Source organism: Rhododendron vialii, chromosome 5a (genome assembly GCF_030253575.1).
Source record: "Rhododendron vialii isolate Sample 1 chromosome 5a, ASM3025357v1".
Classification (NCBI taxonomy): domain Eukaryota; kingdom Viridiplantae; phylum Streptophyta; class Magnoliopsida; order Ericales; family Ericaceae; genus Rhododendron; species Rhododendron vialii.
In genome coordinates, this window is record NC_080561.1 from 36,436,257 (window position 1) to 36,458,495 (window position 22,239).

At 39.0% G+C, this 22,239-nt stretch overlaps 1 protein-coding gene across 1 annotated transcript; it reads left to right on the forward strand.

Moving 5' to 3' along the window:
* The first annotated feature begins 351 nt into the window (after nt 1-351).
* LOC131325053 (DExH-box ATP-dependent RNA helicase DExH3) lies at nt 352-21,413 on the forward strand. Its single transcript, XM_058357092.1, has 20 exons — nt 352-564; nt 1,200-1,619; nt 2,654-2,808; nt 2,902-2,989; nt 3,089-3,325; nt 4,204-4,299; nt 6,102-6,290; nt 6,435-6,594; nt 6,679-6,809; nt 7,198-7,368; nt 7,537-7,809; nt 8,306-8,500; nt 9,050-9,253; nt 11,034-11,103; nt 11,197-11,345; nt 12,482-12,790; nt 12,880-12,939; nt 13,919-14,071; nt 14,167-14,277; nt 20,422-21,413. The coding sequence occupies exons 2-20, from the start codon at nt 1,359-1,361 to the stop codon at nt 20,890-20,892; spliced, it is 3,483 nt and encodes a 1,160-aa protein (XP_058213075.1). The 5' UTR covers nt 352-564; nt 1,200-1,358; the 3' UTR covers nt 20,893-21,413.
* Nucleotides 21,414-22,239: the final 826 nt, after the last annotated feature.

A 22,239-nucleotide genomic window follows, 5' to 3' on the forward strand; every position in this document is an offset into this window, starting at 1 on the left:
ATTGACATAGTCAATTACATCCAGGAGAATTCATATTTCATCAAAAGATAAGGCCACAAGCCTTAGTGAATTACGTCCAACTTGTCAAGTTTCCAGCAATGTATGGCAGAGCCACTGCCCTTACATTCATCCATACTTAAACAAAATAGTTAACTAAGTTTGGGATCCCAGACTAACGGCAAACCTTATGTGTTAGAAATTGGAAGATAAAGGGGATAGGTTGTAGCGTTTTCTAGTAAGAGGGGGTAAAGTGAAAAACTTGTATAGATAAAGAGGGCAATAAGTAATTAACCCTTAACGAAACGTCGCAGTATCATTTGACATAAACCCAGATCGTCTGTTCGTGTTTCCGACTTTCGAACCCCACCCCCTCCCACTCCCCCTCCCCTCCCCTCTCTCTCTCTCTCTCTCTCTCTCTCTCTTTCCGAGAGTGTGCGCAGGCCGCCAATCCTCCCCCGCTAAACCGTTCGACGACGTGCCTGAAGGCACCACCAAACCTCCCACGCACCACCGTGCGAAAGTCTCTCGCCACCACTGTTGGATGCTTCCCACTATTCCCTCCATGTACGTCCGACCCTCCCTCCCTTCCCCCTTCTCTCTTTCCATATATATATATATGACGCAAAAACAAAACGAAGAGTACCCAAAAAGTCTCAAAGTAACTAACAAACAAATCTTGTTAGTTACTAGTTTAAGATTGTTTTAAGTTAAGCAGTGTTCATCACGAAAAGGTCGGCATTAGGGGCCGAAATATTTATGGGTTTGCTTATTTCTGTCTCTGGGTTTGCTAATTTGGGGTAAAGATGTTTTTTTGTTGCTTATTTCTGTCTCTGGTTTCATGTAGGCATTTTTTTTTTATATTGGTTTTTTGACTTTGATTATGGTTGTTTGGCTTTTTATGCTTTGATTTTGATTAATGTTTCCATTATGAAGCCCCTGCGAAGTAGTTCAAATATGGGTTAGTAAGGGTTTGACAAGAAGAAGGTGATCATGGCAAGAGGAGGGGCAAAAAAGATTAATTGATTTGTCCCGTCCAAATATGTGAATGCTAGTTTTTTTTAATCTTCCATATTTTCTATTTCTTTTTTTTTTTTGAAGAGAAAAACGTAAACTTGTTTAAAGAAGATAGAAATTTGAAAAATGGGATTGACAGTGGTACCAGACAGAGCTTAATTGGTTTCGTGCATGTGATTTCTCAGATCTTGAACTCCTACGGTCCTACACGAAGCCAATGTGGAAGCTGCACATCTCTTGATTTTTGGGGGCACTTAAGGAAAGAACGTTGTTGCCGATTATGATTGTGTCTTATTGCTATTTGTAACGAAGAACGCTGCTATGCCCCGATCTCTTTCTTTAGAATGCGTTCCAATCCCAGGCTAGGGTTTCTCTTAGCATGTGGCAAGAAATCATTGTTTCATGCTCTGTTGTTGAATAAAAAATATGGCATTGCTAGGGGAAACAGGGACTTGTTGTCGACTGCTATTCCAAGCTCCAATAGCTTTGCTTCTCTCTGCAGAATTTTCGCCGGTTATTCATTCTCGGGTCGCCGAGCATTTTGCGGCTACACCGTTGAACAGTTCTCAGATGATGAATATGAGTGCGACTACGACAATCATAAGGTTTTTCCATATAGATAACCAATTATGTTGATACTTTGTTTATCTGTGTTTAATTTATTTGTGTCTTCTGTTTTGTATATGTATTGGTAGTTCTGGATATATATAACAGAGGTTTGAAGCTCTTTACACGTAGTTCAGTTGCGTACTTGCAATATTAGTCATTGGGGTTCTCGCTCTCTTAGAAAAATCTGTTCAACCTTGACTAATATAGTTAATTAGGAGAGTTTTCTCTGTGTTTTGGGAATTCCAACGGAGGATGAGTTTTTTGCGGCATTGGGGTATGTGGAAGGGACGATTCCCAAACTGGGTGTTTTGCCAATAGGATTACGAGCAGAACAACCCTGATAAGATAAAAAAACAAATATCAAAATAGAGGGTTATTGTAGCTTTTTTTTTTTTATTATAGTAAATGACTTGTTGGAGTAAAAGGGATGTACATGGTCCAAGTATCGTTCGATATCAAAAGCCTGGCCCAATGCAAAAATCTTTCTTCTGTTTTCAAAAATTGTTTTACTTGTTTGAGTGACTGATCAGGGCGTGATGGGCGAGCGATTAATGACACAGCTCATACAACAGAACCAGTTTGTATATGTATAGAGGGTTTGTGTTTGTGTGTGTGTGTCTTTTTTCAGCTTTTATTCCCACAGTGCCGGTTATGGTGTTTCCATACCCCATGTTGTTCACTGTTTGTTAAAGTTCTTTTTTGGGATGAAGGCAAACAGTGGCCATCAAAGTTAGTTCAAAGGCTTTTGATACTGAGAAGCATTATGTAAGATTCTCAATGTCCTCTGTTAAACATGGTCTTACATTCTACGGTAAGCGAAAAGATAAGCTTTTCAAACAGGTATTGGTTGCTCATAAACCCAGAAAACTTTTGTAGATTTAAATACATATTTCCCTAGGAGTCTATTGTTGATGTGGTCTGTGACTATCTATTTAGTATTCTCTGTGAGCATAAATTGTGAATTTATTAGTATAGTTTAGACAGGTAAAAGTTGGGAAACTTGTGTTTGAAAGCATTGTATCGATGGCAGGCATCTTCTTCTGTGTGCAACATTGATGAGTGGAAATGGAAACTTAGCTTGTTATTACGAAGTGAGAAGGACCAGGAAATTGTGTCCCGAGACAAAAGGGATAGGAGAGACTATGAACAAATATCTAACCTTGCCAAGAGGATGGGCCTTTACTGGTGGGCTAAACATTTGCGTAGTATACTTTTGTTGGTTTATAATGTTCTAGCGTTTACTGCATTTTTCTTTGCACTGAAATTTTGCATGTGTAGTGAAATTTATGGAAAGGTGATGGTTGCGAGCAAAGTTCCTCTTCCCAACTATAGGCCAGATCTTGACGATAAGCGGCCTCAAAGAGAGGTAAACTTCTGGTTGCTCCTGGAAGTATCTCAATTCTATGTTTATGGGAAGTTCCATTGATGTCTGGGAGATTCTATTTTTTATTCGCTGTTCTTGCAGGTGGTTATCCCGCTAAGCTTGCAAAGGAGAGTGGAGGGTCTGCTGCAGGAACACCTTGATAGAATGCAGTTGAGTTCTGAAAAGGTCAGTGGCACTTCAAGTGACATTAAGGTCACTGATCGGGGTGAAGACGTACATTCAAATGAAGACCCTGATTCTTTCCTAGATGGTTCTGTTATGGAAAAAGTTCTACAAAGAAGAAGTTTGCGAATTCGTAATATGCAGAGATCATGGCAGGTGTCTTTCATTTCCTCTCTGTGCTACTTATTCAAGTTCGCATAAACTGACCTGTTAAATGTCAATTCAGGAGTCCTGTGACTCTAAATGGCAGATTCTACTTTCTGTCATTTGACTACCTTTTTTTATTGCTCAATCTTCTAATGCAATTGATTTGGTTCTTTTTAATGCAAAGCTCTTCCTTTTTATGAGTGGGTGTTTTTTGTCTTCAATCTTCACTATTAACGTGAGATAATGTGACAGTTTTGTTTCAACCATCGAACTGACAGTATCATTGTCCCTGGGTAGGGGATATAGAGTCATACACCATGCTAATGGGCAAAATTGTTGTTCCATGCATAGAGAATGTCAAAGTCCATGATTCTGGTTTGAAATTCAACTGAGAGCAAGTGATGCAGACAAGTGTACTGACAGAAATTAAGTGACAAGAAAAACTACCAACTGTTTTGAATTAATGATGCTCTTTCTAAGTCCAAGTACATAATTTGCTTTGTTGTTAGGCTAGATCCCTCAAAAGGAAAATATAAGTGTAGTAACCGCTACTAAGTCTTTTTGACCAAGCAACGATTAAATAGGGACAAATCAAATCAACTCAAGGTAGGAAAGCTCCCCAGCTTAATCCAAGGGAAAAAAAAGAGTTCTCTAAAATTACCTGTGCATCATTCTCCTCATCCTGCTCAATCCTATTCTGGTTCTGGAGTTGATTTGCGGACAATGAAGGAGCCTTTATGAGGACTGCGTCCTGTTCTTTTTTCATTAATTATAGATGAAGGGCCCATTATATTTCAAGCCATAATGGGAATGCATCATTTGGAACTTCCATCCATGTGGATTGCTCTTGTTGCTTTTTTGAAACTGAATAGAACCTTTTATTGTAGGAATCACCAGAAGGCAGGAAAATCCTTGAATTCCGGAGATCTCTGCCTGCATTCAAGGAGAAGGAAAGGCTGCTCGAAGCAATTGCGAGGAATCAGGTTGGATATAGAAACTCATACCCGTCCTTTCTTTATTTTCATCATGGTAGCTCATCAAGTTGATTTTTTTAATCTGTTTTGAATGCGTTTTCATGCTCTCTACCAAATGGTTCTTTGATTTGGCCCTTGTGCTGATTTTTCTTTGGTTAGGTCCTCCAATGCTGTTGGTCAATTGTATGATCTTACTTTCCTCGGTCCGATTACTTTGACTGCCACCTTAATCTCCTTAAAGTTTTCGTTTGAGTTGAGGCAAGGGGGAGAAAGAATCAAACAATTCACAAAGTTGCTTTACCATGCACATAAGATGGTGTGTGGAAAGAGGACAAAAGAGGATTTTTTTTCTTTTTTTGTTTGAGCTTCATCTCTTGTAGATTGGAGAAGTTCTTTGAGGTCGTTTATTACTAGTGTTTAAATTTTTTTTTTCCTCATCTTTGTTTGGTTTGGCTTGTGTTGGGCGTCCCATTTGGAATTCATGGTATGTTGTGCCTTGTTCAGCAAAATCAGCCTAGGTGCTCGGCAGACCCCCAATGCCTAGATTTTAGGGTCTAGGTGGTAATTAGGCATTTCTACAGTGGTTGGCAATTAGATGCCTATTAATTGGCTCAGGGGCGATTAATCAGAGGGGTGTGTTTAATCGTTTTATTTTGTGGTTAAACGTGTAATAGCAAAAAGTACGAGGTGATAAGTGCTATTTCACAAAATATATATGTTATATAGTACATACACAAATACATACGAAAGCACTAAATTGGTTAACAAAGTATATACTTTAAATGCATAACATAAATACGTAGTATATATTTAGTGTTACTTTTTAGTGGTTACTTTAATCTTAATTCATCTAAAAGTGGGTTTCCATGTAAGATAACCACATTCATGTTCCCTTTTAGATGTGTATTATTATCTGTTTCGAATAACTTATCAATTTTTTTTTAATCTGTTCAGAATAAAGAAATCAAACAGGCCAAACTCTCAATTTCCATGCAACAATGGGTCAGGCATAGTTTTTGTGATGAGTAATGAAAGACCCACTTCTAACAGGGTGTAGAGTAGCCAAATCTTCACACCTAACAAATCAAGTTTTCTTGGAGAGTAAATAGGTTTAGAGAAAGCCAAAACATGGCATATAACCAACTCTAATGACATTAAAACTGTTGCTTGAATCCTTTTCCAGATATAGAACACAGCAGCAAAGAAGGGCCAGAGCCTAATACATGCCGATAATGAATCAATCTTATCGTATCTTACTTCTCGAATAGTGAATCTTGCGATGCATATTAGGTTTGAATCATTCTTTAAGTTTGAATAACCTGAAAGAATTCTTGTGTGAGCTGGATTACTAAATAATGACGCATAGCAGATTAATGTCATATGCAGGCTTATATGAGAAAAATGATAATACCATTACCCCAGCCTTGGAAGTGGTTAATGATTTATCATCCTTAAATTTGGTCTCCTAACATTATATTTGAATTTCTATAACCTTCTTTGTTTGTTAGTTGTTACTGATATTCATCTATTGTCATTTAATGTAATGGTTTCGGAATTGCTGCAACATGTAAGGCATGAACGACCGGAGCTTTGTGGATTGAATTGTGGTTATATAAAAAGTGAATTTACTTATTTCATCTAAAAATGTGATCTAGAAGAACCTGATACGATTTTTACCCATCTTTTGAACAACAACAATTGTGCAAATGTTTGCGTTTCTTTTTCGTATGGATGCAGGGAAATGGATCTAATGATTTATTCTTCAAACCCGTGTGCATGAGTTTACATTTAGAACTGGTTTAATGCTATAGGTGGTTGTAATTTCTGGGGAGACTGGATGCGGTAAAACTACCCAACTTCCTCAGTTTATATTGGAGTCAGAAATAGAATCTGGTCGTGGAGCATTCTGTAGCATAATATGCACACAACCTCGAAGAATTTCTGCCATGGCTGTTTCAGAAAGAGTGTCTACTGAGCGAGGAGAGCCTCTTGGTGAATCAGTGAGCCTCTTTCCCTTTTATCCCCCACTCCTTGTGTTCTGTCATTTTAAACTGGAATTCCAGTATTCTTGAATGCTGAGTAAGCAGCTTGCTATTTGAAAGCATCTTTATTTTTACTTGCTATTCGAAGAGATTTTTTCATAGGTTGGCTATAAAGTTCGATTGGAGGGAATCAAAGGAAGAAATACTCATCTGCTTTTTTGTACAAGTGGTATTTTGCTTCGACGTCTGTTGAGTGACCGGAACCTGAATGGTATAACGCATGTATTTGTTGATGAAATTCATGAGCGTGGCATGAATGAAGGTGCAGTCCCTTATAAATTTACCTATCATTTGGGCTTTTACCGCATCATTGAACTCCAATTCTTAACACTTGAGGTTTTTTCAGATTTCTTATTGATCGTGTTGAAGGATCTTCTTCCACGAAGGAAAGACCTGAGATTAATATTAATGAGTGCTACTTTGAATGCTGAGCTATTTTCGAATTATTTTGGAGGGGCACCAAGAATCCACATCCCGGTAAGATGATACTTGAGGTTTTAGCAATATGGTTTCTTTGTTTGTCACCAGGGTTTTCGTTGTTGAGCTGATTGTGTTGTTGTTGGGGCATGGTTTGCCTTGTAATCCACATCAACTGAATGTGAAAAACTGCAGAAAATTTTGGAGAACTTCCATTTTTCTGGATACCAATCCTCACCTCCTCGGTTTCTCGAGAATACAAAGTGCATGGTTTAATTGCTTTTGAAAGCCAATCTTCTGCTTTTTCGTGTCCTTTGCCAGAAAAATAATGTGAGATTAGCTTGTCTATAACTGGAGTGAGGTCATAACTTTAGTGCTTACAGTTCTATGAAATTGCTGCATATAGTTGAGATAAGAAGTGAAAAGTTGCGTTTGTTTCTAAATTCAGGGCTTTACACATCCTGTGAGAGCAAACTTTCTGGAAGATATATTGGAAATTACTGGATATAAGTTGACTTCTTTCAACCAAATTGATGATTATGGCCAAGAGAAGTTGTGGAAAACCCAAAGACAGCTGGTGCCAAGGAAAAGGAAAAATCAGATTGCTACTCTTGTTGAGGTACTGCAAACTAAGAAATGTGAAAGCTTCATCCACTTGTTGTCTTAAACGCCAAGAGAAGCTACAAAGAAACCTGGCATAGTGCAGATTTGAAGATTCACATAATATCTGCGTCACTATTTCCATAACAACTGCTGGCTAGTGTTTCACCTTTTTGCTTTTTCACAGGACGCTCTTAACAAATCCAGCTTTGAGAATTATAGCTCCAGAGCTCGTGATTCACTGTCATGTTGGACTCCTGATTGCATTGGTTTCAATCTTATTGAGGCTGTTTTATGCCATATATGTCGGAAGGAACGGCCTGGAGCTGTCTTAGCGTTCATGACTGGCTGGGAGGACATTAGCTGTTTGAGGGATCAACTTAAAGCTCATCCTCTTTTAGGTGACCCTAACAGAGTTTTGCTGCTTACTTGCCATGGTTCAATGGCAACATCTGAACAGGTAAGAATATTTGCAATTCCACTGATATGCTGTGGAATTGATTGTTTCCTGTGGATTTTTTATGTTCTTCATCGTCATCATCATTATCATCAGCGTTATTGTAGTATGCTGTATTATTTTTCTTAAGAACTGTTATTCTTGTTTAGAATTAGAAGTTCAGGATACGAGTTGTTAGGAGCTAATATCTGCTTTCATGCCATACTGATTGATATCTGTAATGAAGCAAATGGTGAATAGGTCACGCAGTCAAGTTTGATATTCTTATTTTATAAAGCTCAAATGGACTTAATATTGTGATCAACCTGAGCTTCTTGGTTCGCTCTCTGAGCTTCTTGGTTCACTCTCTAAGGTTCCGTAGTCCAAACATTCATGTGCAAGATATACCTTTATGTTTCTGGAAAATTAGAGACACATTGGAAAATAAAAACTAAGAAAGAACCTTAGCCTCCATGCGCATTGGTATCTGACCACTCCTTTCGTTTGTTATGTTCCCCAGAAACTCATATTTGAGAAGCCGCCTCCTAATGTTCGTAAAATAGTACTTGCTACTAATATGGCAGAGGCAAGTATTACAATCAATGATGTAGTGTTTGTTGTTGATTGCGGAAAAGCAAAGGAGACCACTTATGATGCGTTAAATAATACTCCCTGTCTCCTACCTTCATGGATATCACAAGCTTCTGCTCGGCAAGTAAGTTATGTTCTGCTCTTCTCTTATCTTTGGGCAACACGGCCAGACTGGATAATTAAGTGGCAGAGAACCTTTCTGGTATCTGAATCATTACTACAGGATTTTGTGAACTGGAATTTTTTTTTCACTTTTTGAAAGGTGCATGTGTGGAAGCTTGCGCTCCATAGCTTGTGTTCCTGTCTTCCCAATTCCAATATTGCGCTTTTTTAAAGTGGGTGATCTTTTCAGGCCAGTCTATTTCTGACTAGCTTAGTGGCATTTGTGGAAGCTCCTAGGAATGCATGGATGCATGCAATGTGGAAGCTGGAAGTTTGTTTTTGAAGGAAACTGTCATTATAAGCATGTCTTGATGTAGAGATATGGAAGTAGCTTGTCTTGCATAAAGTGGTCAAAGGCGTACTAGCAGATGTTATAAAAGAGTTTTTTAGGGTTCCATTGGTGTTTTTTAGTTGCTTCTTTGGTGTGTCTTCATTTGTTCATTATCGTACTTATCTCCAAGTCTTAGTGCTTACAAGCTTCTTTATTTCATTGTTCTGCATATTGGTGCAGAGAAGGGGTAGGGCTGGCCGTGTGCAGCCTGGCGAGTGCTACCATCTATATCCCCGCTGTGTTTATGATGCTTTTGCTGAATATCAGCTTCCTGAACTTCTGAGAACTCCTTTGAACTCTCTCTGCTTGCAAATAAAAAGTTTGCAGGTGGGGAGTATTGGAGAATTTTTGTCAGCTGCTCTGCAGCCACCAGAACCGTTGGCTGTAAGTTATTTTGCATCTAATTTTTATTTGTTTTATGTCTTCTTGCTACGCAGATGTGTAATTGCATAATATTTGTGGATCTTTCTCATTATATGTTCCCTGCCGTAGCTTCTTATATATGCAAGTCCTGCTAGTCTGAAGCTTCGGAAAATGCAGTGGGCCATGCCTAAACTTTCAATTGAGAGTACCATTTGATTTGTGAACTCTCTTTACCAGCAAAAAGTTATACTCACTCTGTTCCACAATATTAGCCATTTTGGGACTACCTACTTTTGTGAGGATCATACATTTAATGCACTTGAATTCGAACAAAAAAAGTATTGATTTCGAGCATTTTCCCTTTATCCCGACCTTTACAAGTACCCATAAATTTGTAAGGGAGAGTTTTGGAATAGTACGAAGTTGGTATGCTTTGACCTTTCAAAGTGGATATGCATTTGAGGACATCCCAAATTCAAAAGATGGACCTATGTCACCCGTACCCTAGCGATCACAATGTATTTCCTATTTGTTTCAATAAAGATCTGGATAGAGCGTAGATTTGCAAGACAAAGTATAAAAGAAATTGGTCAAAAGACTCAAAACACTCTCAACAGTCAACATAAGCGTTTAGCATGAATTAAATTGAAAAATAAGGCAATTTATTGGATGTTTATCGTTTGCTAAGAGTACGTTTTGGTATTATAAAATATAGAAGTGTACCCTCGTCGTCCCACTATTTAGGGCATGTGGCGTACCACTTTCATGTTCTCCTTTTCGTTCTGTTCCCGTCCCATTCCTCATTCCAGAATAATCCGCATCCCTGATAACCCTGAGGTGGATAAATAAAATTGGACGGAAGGAGTAAACAAAAATAGACGTAAATCTTGCAGTTAATTTTGATATTTCATGAAAGTTTTATTTGACAAATGCTACAGCCCCACAGATAATGTACTGATATAAATCAGCTTGGAAGCATCGATCAAGAGAGACCAGAGTGCTGTTATTTTTAGTTCTATGCGTGCTGTTATTTTTAGTTCTATGCCCAGAGACTCAGGATTCAGGATCCAGGACACAATATGTTGGAAAGTGTTTTTTTTTTTTTGGGTAGAAGAGGCAGAGTATTTGTTTAGTATTTGCCATGCCCTAAATGTACACATATCAATGCCTTGAATTTTCTTCTTTTAAGGCTTGCAGAACCCCTGCAGCCTTATCAACATGCAAACAGACTTCAGGTTTCTGATTTATCTTCACTAGCCAATTAGGCAGACATAAGAAACAAATTGGGTATTTTACGTAGGTCCTATTTGGGGCCCTTTGTAATAAATTTTGGTGTACTTGGAGTCTTATTTTAAGTTTAATGTAGGTGAGAAGGCCACTGGTTCAGTTTTATTCATAATCTACAGTGTTTAGGCGGATTAGGGCTTAATGGGTTTGAAATCCAGGGCCCAATGCACCAACCTCGTTTGTTTTGGTGATTTTTGGCTAAATGGGTGTGAAATCCAGGGCAATAAATGTGCAAAGAAATCTGTCCCGCTTGAGTGATCCAGCTATTAATTGAGTCTCCATTTTCATTCTTTTAGTAGGAAACATGCTCATGGACTCGACAAAGCTAATAACTAAAAATACAGACCCTTGCAATGAAATTGCCAACACAAAAAGGACCAGGGGGTTACTAAACACAGTTTTAATGGTTTTTGTACCAGCTTGGGTATTCATGTCTGAGATGATTAGGGTTAGGGTGCCTTCAGGTGTGCTTATATAAATGGAAGTGAAACAAGTTTGACTTTATGTGTTACAGGTCCAGAATGCTGTTGATTTTTTGAAAATGATTGGAGCACTAGATGAGAATGAACATCTTACGCATCTTGGTGAGTGATTTCTGTGTGATGAAAGATACTTGTTAATGGATACTTTTGTTTATTCTTATTGATACTGTCTATCCTATATGTTTTTCTAACCAGGTGGATATCTTGCAATGCTGCCAGTGGATCCCAAGCTTGGGAAAATGTTAATAATGGGTGCTATATTTCATTGCTTTGATCCTATTCTGACAATTGTGGCTGGACTTAGTGTGAGGGATCCTTTTCTTTTGCCTCAAGAAAAAAAGGATGTAAGTACAAAAGTTAGCTTCTTTTTGTTTCAACTTGAGGTAAAAGGGAATGTATGAACTTATTACTTTCTCGTCCTTTAGTTTACCAATGTGCATTGTTCGTGGCATCTATAGGTTTCATTTATCTACCTTTGGACTTTGATCATTGAAATATAAGGTGGTGTTTGTGTAAGTGACTTTAAGGATCTGCTGCATCAGGAAACAATACCCATGGGATAATGAATAACTAAAATTCTCAAAATAAGTTGAGCGAATTCCATTGAAGCTACTTTTGTAAACAATATTTTTTTTTAAGTTGTCATCAACTAGTCATGGTGCATTGCCTTGAAGATATGTATGTCTTTACTAGTTTCCCATGCTTTTATCCAGCCATTTTTGTACCTAAGGTTTTCTTTGTAGACTGTTGTCCTATACAGACTTCTAAATATGAGCATTTGGTTTGTATTTGTTTAACAACCTTCTTAAGGTAACTTGGCTGTATTGGAAACCCTTTCACAGAAAGGAACTAAGATTTTGTGAGAGAGTTTATGAGTCTGTGAGTCTATGAGAGGCAATCCAATTCCTTGCACAAAGTAAAGTTTCAATTCTCTCCATTGAGATGAATTCGGTTTTTAGTATGCTTGCAATGGTTTAAAGACCCAGATAATCGCGAGAGGGACAAGAAAGAGAGATTTCAAATCTAGGACAGGATTAAGGTTGAACATATCAGTAGGGTCTTCGAATTTTGGTGTTAGACACATGCTACATTTTAGTTTTTTATTACCTCTTCATGGTATAAGGCTGAGCACCTTTTTGGTATTCATTGTTTCTCCTTTGTAGTCAGTAACTTTTTTTTATGTTGAAGACATAGATTCAACTGTCCATTGCTTTTCTTCCTTTCATTTTTCTCTCGTTGTAGTGTTGATAGGACTGGTTTAACAGACAGGTGGTTTCTCCATATGTTGCGTGATATAATCATTTTGTTTTCAGTTGATCAGCAATGCTTGCTTATCAAGAATTTACTCGTCAATATGCTTTTGCTCCTGTATCTCATGCACATCTTCATGGGGTCATTGTCTTTGCTGGCCAATTTTGGCCTTAATCCGCGCATAAGCTTCTCTTTAATGGTTTTGTATTTCTTTATTTTTAAAACTCAGTTAGCAGGCACAGCAAAATCCAGGTTTTCTGCAAAGGACTATAGTGATCATATGGCGCTTGTCCGTGCCTATGAAGGATGGAAAGATGCAGACAGAGAAGGATCAGCTTACGAGTACTGCTGGAGGAATTTCCTTTCTGCCCAAACACTTCAAGCAATCCATTCTCTTCAAAAGCAATTTCAATACATTTTGAGGGATGCTGGATTGCTAGATGCTGATGCTGGCACTAACAATAGATTGAGTCATAACCAGTCATTAGTTCGAGCAATTATATGTTCTGGCCTCTTTCCTGGAATCGCATCTGTGGTGGTAGGGTACTGTACTTGCAGTTGAACTTGTGAGTATTTCCTGTTAATGTTAGTTCAGATGACATGTGCTGCTTTCTTATCCATGTGCAGCACAGGGAGACATCCATGTCCTTCAAAACGATGGATGATGGCCAGGTTCTACTTTATGCTGTAAGTGTTTAATGGAAATATTGTTGCTGAACTCCTAGAATATAGTAATGTGTCAGTTTTAAGTGATTCGATATGCAACTGCCTGTGCACTTGGCTCCTTTATAATTACATACTCCTAAGGCTATACTGACCAGAAGTCTGGTTGCATTCATGGAATGAACTCTTGCTTTTTAGTTTGTGTATTGCCTATGAAACGGAATGTGGATTTCACACGCTTTTATTTCGCAAAAATATTTGGCTATCAAGGAGATTGACACCTAAGAGAAAATGTTGAATGCATGATCTACTTTTAGCTCCATGTTAAGGTGATAGTCATCTGCTCATATAAAAGCTATTGGAGAGGGGTAACTGAAGATAATTTAAAAAAAATGTGCATATCTACTAAGAGTTCATCTTGCATGGCTCACACACATCATAAAATGTTCATGCTTCTATGTGAAAGTTTGTTATGTGCTCTATGCTTCTATTCAATGCAGTTCATTGCAAGATCACGTTTAATGCCTCTATTTGGATCATAATTTATTAATGCGGGTCCCTCCTAGCCCGCCCCATTTAATGAGGAGAAGGGGATAATTGCCTTTTCATCTACCTGCGGGAGATACACCTAACTCCTGCTTTTATATTAGACTATTAGTAGTAGATTTGTTGAAAGGAAAGGATAGGTGCACAGATTTTGTGCACATATCCGGACACTGCCCGCTCACTAGGGATTGGTCCCACAGAGCATCCTCCCATTGTGAGATGTACAGTCTCCACCTAGAAAGAAAAAAATTGTCAGCCATTTCTTGATCATTAATTTGGTGGAGAAACTTTGAAACTGGAATGAAAAATCATTGTGCAAATAGTTTAATGCAAACGTTTTCGCCAGGGAAAGAGAGCGAGTGTATTGGTAGATAAGATTTGTTTCCTTTCAGGAGGATATCCCTCGACTAGTAGACTCCATTTTGTACATCTGATTGTGCCAATTGTTTTGCTTCAGAATTCGGTGAACGCACGTTACCAGACGATTCCATACCCATGGCTTGTCTTTGGTGAAAAAGTAAAGGTCAACACGGTTTTCATACGCGATTCAACTGGCGTTTCTGATTCCATTCTTATCCTTTTCGGCGGTAATCTTAGCCCAGGAGTTCAGGTAATTTCCTTCCCTGCCACATCGTGTTTAGTGCTCAATTTTGGTTGTGTAATTTGATGAAGGGCTTCTATAATTCCTAATTTACCCTCTTTTAGGCTGGACATTTGAAAATGCTGCAAGGCTATGTTGATTTCTTCATGGATCCCAGTCTGGCAGAGTGTTATGTGAAGCTTAAGGAGGAGCTTAATAAGCTTCTGCAGAAGAAGGTGAGCTTTTCAAAGACTAATTACAGTAATTGAAAAAGAATATGCATGCCTGTATGTTTCGTATATTATTTTATAGTGGTACCATATGAATATTGAGGTCCATTGCAAAATACAATCATGCACATCCTTCCCCATGTAGTAATATGGCTGGAAAAGGCCCCCTTTGTGTATATTAGTATGCCCTCAAATGTGATTCCATTTGTTGTGCCATTCTCTGTTCTTTCTTTTATAATTGTAAGAACTAGCACTTTCAGTGATTTATCATCCCGAATTTGCTAAATTGAGACAAACTGTGTTTACTATTTCATTGAATCCCTTCAGCAAATAAACATAGACACATCTATTGGCTACGTGTATCTATTTCTGACAAGTGTCAGGCACAGACAAGATAGGACGCCCAGCGGGCACGTCGGTCACGTCGAGTTGTATGTTGAACTTTGTTACTACCTTTTGAGGTTGGACACCTTCGAAAATGCTTGGTCATGTTGGGAAACACTGGGACATGTTCTGGATGCATTAAGAGATTGAAATGCATTTTTTAGAAGTTGCTCATGGTCAATTTCCATTAGTGCTTAGTTCATGAATTCTGATTTTCTGACTATGATTTACATCTTCCTAATGTTATGTCCCTTATCTGTTCTTCTACTAATGTTATGGAAATAGTGTTTTTGACTTGTATATGGGTCGTAAGGTACAACCTACCATGTGAATAGATTTTATCTTCAACGTGCCCTGGCCCCAAAGTTCTAGTGTCATACTTTGTAAGAAAATGACGTGTGTGTCTTGTGCCCGTACCTGTGGTTGAGGCTGTTGGGTAAAAATACCCGATCACCCGCATAACGGAAGCGTAACGAAAAACAATCACACACAAAAGAGACACAAGATTATGTGGTTCTCCAAACTCGGGCACGTCCACGTAGAGAGAACAACTTCTACTAAGATTGAATGAGTACAATGAGATACAAAATACCCTACTCTAGCTCTCAAGCTCTTGGTATTTTTATCTCCCTCAAACTCACACAATTTTCTCTCTCTGCCGTTTTTTTCTTCTTACAAAATCACAGCACATCACCACTTTAAATACACAGCATTGGCAAAGGCATGAAAAACTCTTCCACTGCCGAGAAGCCTCTAGAGCCATCACAACAAATGCTCTATGGGACTTGTAGAAATGCACCACCCAAAGCCAATTAATTCCACCGAACAATTTCCTATACAACCAAATAAATTCCCTCTATTTTCATTTTCCAAAAGCATTAACACCATGGGCAAAACCCAACAAACACCCCCTTTTGCTCATGTGAAATCGCACCCCCTCGCTCGGGAGCCTCGCACCCCCTCACTGGGTGTCTAGTTGAAAATATCGGAGACCAAATTTGGTGCGAAAGAAACCCTTTTCCTGGCGCACGATTTTTCTTCACCTTGTTCCAAAATCAACAATTGAGGCATTTCATTCTCGATGTTGCTCTCCACACCTAAAGATTCATTTGCTTGTGCCTTCACACGCCATACTTGTGCCGATGCCCATAATTTTTTCTTGGTCGGTATCCACCATTTGCACGCCACACTTCAACTCGACCTTGAAGCTTGTAAAGATTGCCTGCCATTTTTCCTTGCAACATAACTTTATCATTCTTGAAAACCTCAAGAACATCAACCCTTGTCGCAAAGCTACAACCCTTTGAATGTAACATTCCCAAAGAAATTAAACTTTTCCTTAGTCCCGGCACATGTCGAACTCTGGTCAACCTCTCAAATCTTCCATCGGCCATTCGAAAACGTACCGTTCCTATGCCAACAACCTTGTTCACTGTGTTGTTTGCCATCCTAACGGTACTTTTCTCACAAGCCTCATACAAACAAAAATACTTTCGATTTGAACACATATGAAAAGAACAACCGGAATCCATAACCCAATCAAAATTCTCCATACCTTCCGAAGTCACCGTGAGCAAATCATCATTTTCGGTGGAACTCTCAACCACCGCCGCTTTGGATTTTTCCTTCTCTTGCTTTATCTTGGCTTTGAGCTTTGGGCAAAACTTCAATATATGGCCTTCTTCATTACAAAAATAGCATTTCCTTTTGTCAATGGCCCGTGACTCACCACCTCGAGAGTGTGATTGCCCCCTTGGCTTGGACTCATTTTGCCTTTCCGTCGTCTGCCCTCTAGCTTGACTACCGGAAGATGCAACCATGGCACGATCCTCCGACATCCTCTCACTCTCCTTCCTCCGCATCGACTCATGGGATAGGAGTGTAGCAATAACCTCATCAGTCCGAGAGTGTCTTTCCCAAACAACAATGTAGTTTGGAGATGCTCATATGATATCGACAAGGAAACCAACAAAATGATCGCCTTATCTTCCTCTTCAATCTTTGCGCCAATGGCTTCCAACTCTGTTATTAGCTGATTGAACTCATCCAAGTGCTCATTAATATTTCCTCCCCCGGACATACTTCACGCATACAATTGCTTCTTTAACGACAACCTATTCGTCAAAGACTTGGACTTGTACCTACTCTCCAACTTCGCCCAAAGTTCCGCCGGATCCGTTTCATTGATGACTTCCCGGAGAGTGCTATTCCCGAGATACAATTGGATGGTGCTATTTGCAAGCTCTCTCATCTCCTCCCATTTATCTTCCTTCATTTCTTCCGGCTTTTCGGATTTCGGCTTGAGTGCCTTCACCAAACCTTCTCTCACCAAAATATTCCTCACCCTTTGTTGCCAAAGAGTGAAATCATTGTGCCCATTGAAAAGCTCAACCGCGAACCCGGTGCTTTTCCCCGCCATACCGTAGCTCTGATACCACTTTGTTGGGTAAAAATACCCGATCATCCGCACAATGGAAGCATAACGAAAAACAATCACACACAAAAGAGACACAAGATTACGTGGTTCCCCAAACTCGGGTACGTTCTCTCTCCACGGAGAGAGAACAACTTCTACTAATATTGAATGAGTACAATGAGATACAAAATACCCTACTCTAGCTCTCAAGCTCTTGGTATTTTTATCTCCCTCAAACTCACACAATTTTCTCTCTCTGCCGTTTTTTTCTTCTTACAAAATCACGGCACATCACCACTTTAAATACACAGCATTGGCAAAGGCATGAAAAACTCATCCACTGCCGAGAAGCCTCTAGAGCCATCACAACAAATGCTCTATGGGACTTGTAGAAATGCACCACCCAAAGCCAATTAATTCCACTGAACAATTTCCTTTACAGCCAAATAAATTCCCTCTGTTTTCATTTTCCAAAAGCATTAACACCATGGGCAAAACCCAACAGAGGCATTGAGATGTACCACCTTCCAATGTTCTCTTTCAACGGATCAACTACCATGTAGTTATGGATATTCAGTTCATGTATATTTATTTAGTGACTATCCATTTACTATGATATTTAACGTTAAATACTAAGTCCTTTTATCCTAATGTGTTAGAAATGATGTTTTTGACTTGTATATGAATTCACAAGGTGCAAACTATCATGTAAATACATTTTATCTTCAATGTGTTCCAAAGTGTCAGTGTTGTCTATGTGACGTGTCCGTATGCGTTCTTGAGGCATTGAGATTCACCACCTTCTAATGTTCACTTTCGAAGGATCCACTAACCATTCTAGATATAGTAAGGGCTAGAACTGTCATTCCTTCGAGCTCGGGGATTTTCTCGTCATTATGGAAATCTGAGTCTGGGTTGTGTTTCCAGCAATGAGATCACAAGTATGATAGGGAAATAATCCAGCTGTGTCCCCTAGGGGGTTGGGGGAGTCAATGTCTTTGTCCAAATCCCTCCATGGTATGAGCAAAGGATAAATAAAATGAGGATAAGAATAATAATTAGTTTCAAATTAAAGTTCTCCGGCTAAGTTTGAATCCTATAGAAGGAGAGCGGTTGGACTTGGGGACAAGAAAAAGAAGGATAAAAGGACAAAACTGATTCTTTTGTACATATTCTTCCATGGCTAATAATAACACTCTAAACTTTTAAATTTCCTAAAGAATTTTTTTTTATCCGATAAGTTCCTATAGAGTGACTAAGGTCCAGAAACAAAAGGAACCAAAAAAAAAAAGATGAAAGAAAGTGAAACAGAAAAAGGAGACAGGCATCTTAAGATGAAGGAAGCCACTTTTGTTATCATGACAGCCCCAAACTTCATTGTATCCTGATCTTATCCCTTTTAAAGAACTACAGAAAAGCACAAGGACCATAAATTTGGCAAACCCTAATTTCTCAATGCACCTACGCCTCCACCCAGGTAGTTCTTCCCCGCCACCACCTCCACCATCCTTCCCAATATTTCCACCCTATCCAACCCTCCATGTCACTCACCCCATTAGGCCATTACTCTTGGAAACCCTAGCTTTCCACCCTGCTGCCACAGGTGGCACGAAAGTATTTGGAAGTTGAGGTGGACATTGCATTTAGGATGTTGTAATCAGGTTGGCCTAAGAATCTAATGTTATCCACATTGAGGCGTGAAAATGCATAGGTGAGGTGAGGCTTTGTAGATATCATTGATCAGTTAACAAGACTATAAACACTAGGAAGATATTTGACGACGAGTTGAGGAAGAGTATGTTAGCATAAGAAGTAAAATTAAACAATTAGATAGTAAATTATGAGTAATACAATAGAGTTGTTGGTTTAAGAGTTTTAGAGTTTCAATAACACCGTCTTCAAGTTCATGTTTGGCATCTAGATATAATAATTGTTTGTTGCATGGAGCAAGAGCGGTGTAGTGGAGCATTTACAGTATGAGGCTAGGTCCGCTAGGAGCACCAATGTGAGCGTCTATATTGTTACATTTTTTAGAGGGTTCCAACCTAAAACCAATTGACAATAGGTGGAGTAGCCTCTAGATTTTATTAACCAAGCTTAGGTGGCTTAGATGAGCGATGTGGGACAAGTCTAACACTCCCCCTCACGTGCAGCCCGGATGCACGTGGAGGTTACAGACCAGGAGCTGAGCTGACTGACTGACTTGGGCGACAGAGATGACAAAGACTTTCCCATGAGAGATGAGGCCACCCAAGACCTAGCTTTGATACCATGTTACATTTCTTGGAGGGTTCCAACCTAAAACCAGTTGGCAATAGGTGGAGTAGCCTCTAGATTTTATTAACCAAGCTTACGTGGCTTAGATGAGCGATGTGGGACAAGTCTAACATGTATAACAGTAATAACATGTCCCCAACGTGGTGTCATGTTTTGCGTGGCGGTAGACTATGTCATGCTCTTTGCCTGTGTCAGTGCTACATAGATTCATACTAAGAAGACTAATAGAAGAGGACAGAGAGAAGAGGAGATACACTTTAAGAAAAATGTCTGATAGAGTGGTGGAAGTCTTAGATATATGATACTGTGGGTGTTAGAGATAATTCAAGTGACAAAGGGATGGGGGTATACTTATGCAATTGATAATATACAAGACCTAGTAAAAATTAGTTACTGTAGGGTCAGTCATCAACTTTGAGTCCTTACCTAATTTTGTTTATTTTGGGCATACTCAAAGATGATGTTTGGTGGTTATGTTGTTGGCAGATAATGTTGTCTTATTGGATGGAATTTAAAAAGGAATTTGCATCATGTGAAGCTCGAGAGCTAAAAAAGAGCTTAAATTGAGTAGGGTTGGATCTGATTCTCTGTGAATAACTTTAGTGAGGCAAGTAGGAATAGCATAGAATTCGATATTGAAAACTAGGAGATATCATATAGCGAACAGTTTTGTCAGGGCCTCATTTTATTAGTTCGTACAGGTTTAAGATTTGTGACGTATTTCATGTTGGTTGGCTTAAAAGGGGTAGCACCAACTAAATATATGTTGAGAAAAAATGTTAAGTTGATTCGGTCATATACAATGAAGACTGACAGATGCAACACTAAGGAACAGTGTGATAAGATCACTATAAATGGAAATCCTTGGGGGTGACGGAGACCTAAACTATATAGACTAATAGACGTTCTCATATTGGTGCAATTCTTTCGGTTTTCTAAAAGTGTGTCGTTATTCAAAGTACATGTATCTTTAGTTTTTTGCGTTTCGAGCTTGCTGAATTTTGATTGTTGTCATTATTATTTTTGCCTGTCAACCTAACAATATGGGTGATAATCTTGTTGCACTTACACAGCTCCAAGATCCTAGCATCGACATCCACAAGGAAGGCAAGTACCTCATGCATTCAGTTCAGGAGCTAGTATCAGGAGATCAATGCGAGGGTAGATTCGTATTTGGCCGTGAAAGTAAGAAACTTAGGGTGTCTAGTGACAGCGAGAGATTTGCAAAAGACGGATCAAACCCTAAGAGCTTGCTACAAACTCTCATGATGCGGGCGGGACACTCCCCTCCAAAGTACAAAACGAAGCATCTAAAGACGAATGAATTCAGGGCACTGGTAGAGTTTAAGGGGATGCAATTCGTGGGGAAGCCCAAGAAAAACAAACAACTTGCAGAGAGGGACGCCGCCATAGAGGCATTGGCCTGGTTGACTCAAACCTCTGACAAAAATCAAGACGAAGATGATAATTCCCCTCCTGATGTCACGGACAACATGTTGAAACTTCTTGGTAAGCGCAGAAGATCAAAGCGGCGCTCAGGTTGATTACACGTTCTTATTGGTTGGATCTTTTACAACTGTGGGGCCACAGAATTACAACTACGCGAGTTGCAATGTATAAAGACACCGATCTCGCAACTGGCATTGTTGGAAACATGCTAGAATTCTTTGAAGACGCTAGGATTGAAGCACCGGGTACTCACACTCAGTATTTGGAAAACGTTCTCGGGCTTTAGTGGTAACTTGAAGGGCGGTCGGTCTTCATGGGATCAAAAGTTGCTCTCTCGGAGGAAGAACAAAATCGATATTAACGGAAGAAAAATAATGTTTTGGAAATTTATGAGACCCGGCCAGCGCGATCTGAGTATCAGAGAGTCCTTGTTATTGCGTACAATCTATTTAATGTTCATTTACTTTGATGGGTGACAATTTTTGATTATGAGAATGGCAGGTTGGGAAAAGCATTTGAGCAAAATTTGTATCATAGGGGATTCAAATTTTGTATCATAGTGGGTTTCATGCATGCATGTCAGGATGGGAATGCGATCTAATTGTGATTGCAGAAAGTCTGGGCACACTTTTAAAACACAACTTCAGACACAATTGTGTCCGGAACCATTCATGCTTGTGAATCCATGCGCATCAATTGGTTCTGGACACAAATATGTTTGGAGTTATGTATTAAAGTTGCGTGTGTAACATTGCTTGATTGATGTAATTGTGATTATTTGCTTAATAAACTAGCGAAGTGCGTGGCCTAGGAGTTGAGCCACAAGTGGTTCTTACCTCAACCAAAAGTATTTCAAATTTCCATACAGGTGTTCACAAATGAAAATAAGGGCCTCTTCGATCTAACTTATTGGAGATTTTTTGGTACAGTTTTTTTTTTTTTCCTTCTTCCCATTATTTTCTAAAGGGCATACCCAGTGCACGAGACTCTGGCCATTACGGGGTTTGGGGTAGAGTTAATTTATGTAGTCTTACTCCTGTAAGTAGAGAGATTATTCTCTCTTAACTTTCCATGGTTTTCTCTTAACTTGTACTCCCTCCGTCCCTTTTTTTGTGTCCAGTATTTTATTTTGGGCTGTCTCTTAATAAGTGTCCATTTTGTAAAGTTAGATGGGTAAAAGTTGGTGTATTGTCTATTTTGTCCCTAAAAGTAGATTTTATTTTGAAAAGTTAGTCAGTAAAAGTGTAATGATGATGGGTAAGTGGGAAAGTGGAGGAAAAAGTTAATATGAAAGGTGTAATGATGATGTCTTTTTAATAAGTTGAAGTTACGAAGCAGGACACTTAAAAAGGGACAGACACTTAAAAAGGGACGGAGAGAGTATTAGAATTGAGTCAAATTTTTACATCATATTGTTGGTCTCGATGAGAAGAACCAACTGA

Bases quoted from the DNA above. Each gene is read 5' to 3' on its own strand.
- LOC131325053 (XM_058357092.1), top strand. From the start codon at position 1,359: ATGCGTTCCAATCCCAGGCTAGGGTTTCTCTTAGCATGTGGCAAGAAA. The intron at 2,990-3,088 runs GTAAACTTCTGG...CTGTTCTTGCAG, and splicing joins ATAAGCGGCCTCAAAGAGAG to GTGGTTATCCCGCTAAGCTT. The intron at 12,791-12,879 runs GTAGGGTACTGT...ATCCATGTGCAG, and splicing joins CTGGAATCGCATCTGTGGTG to CACAGGGAGACATCCATGTC.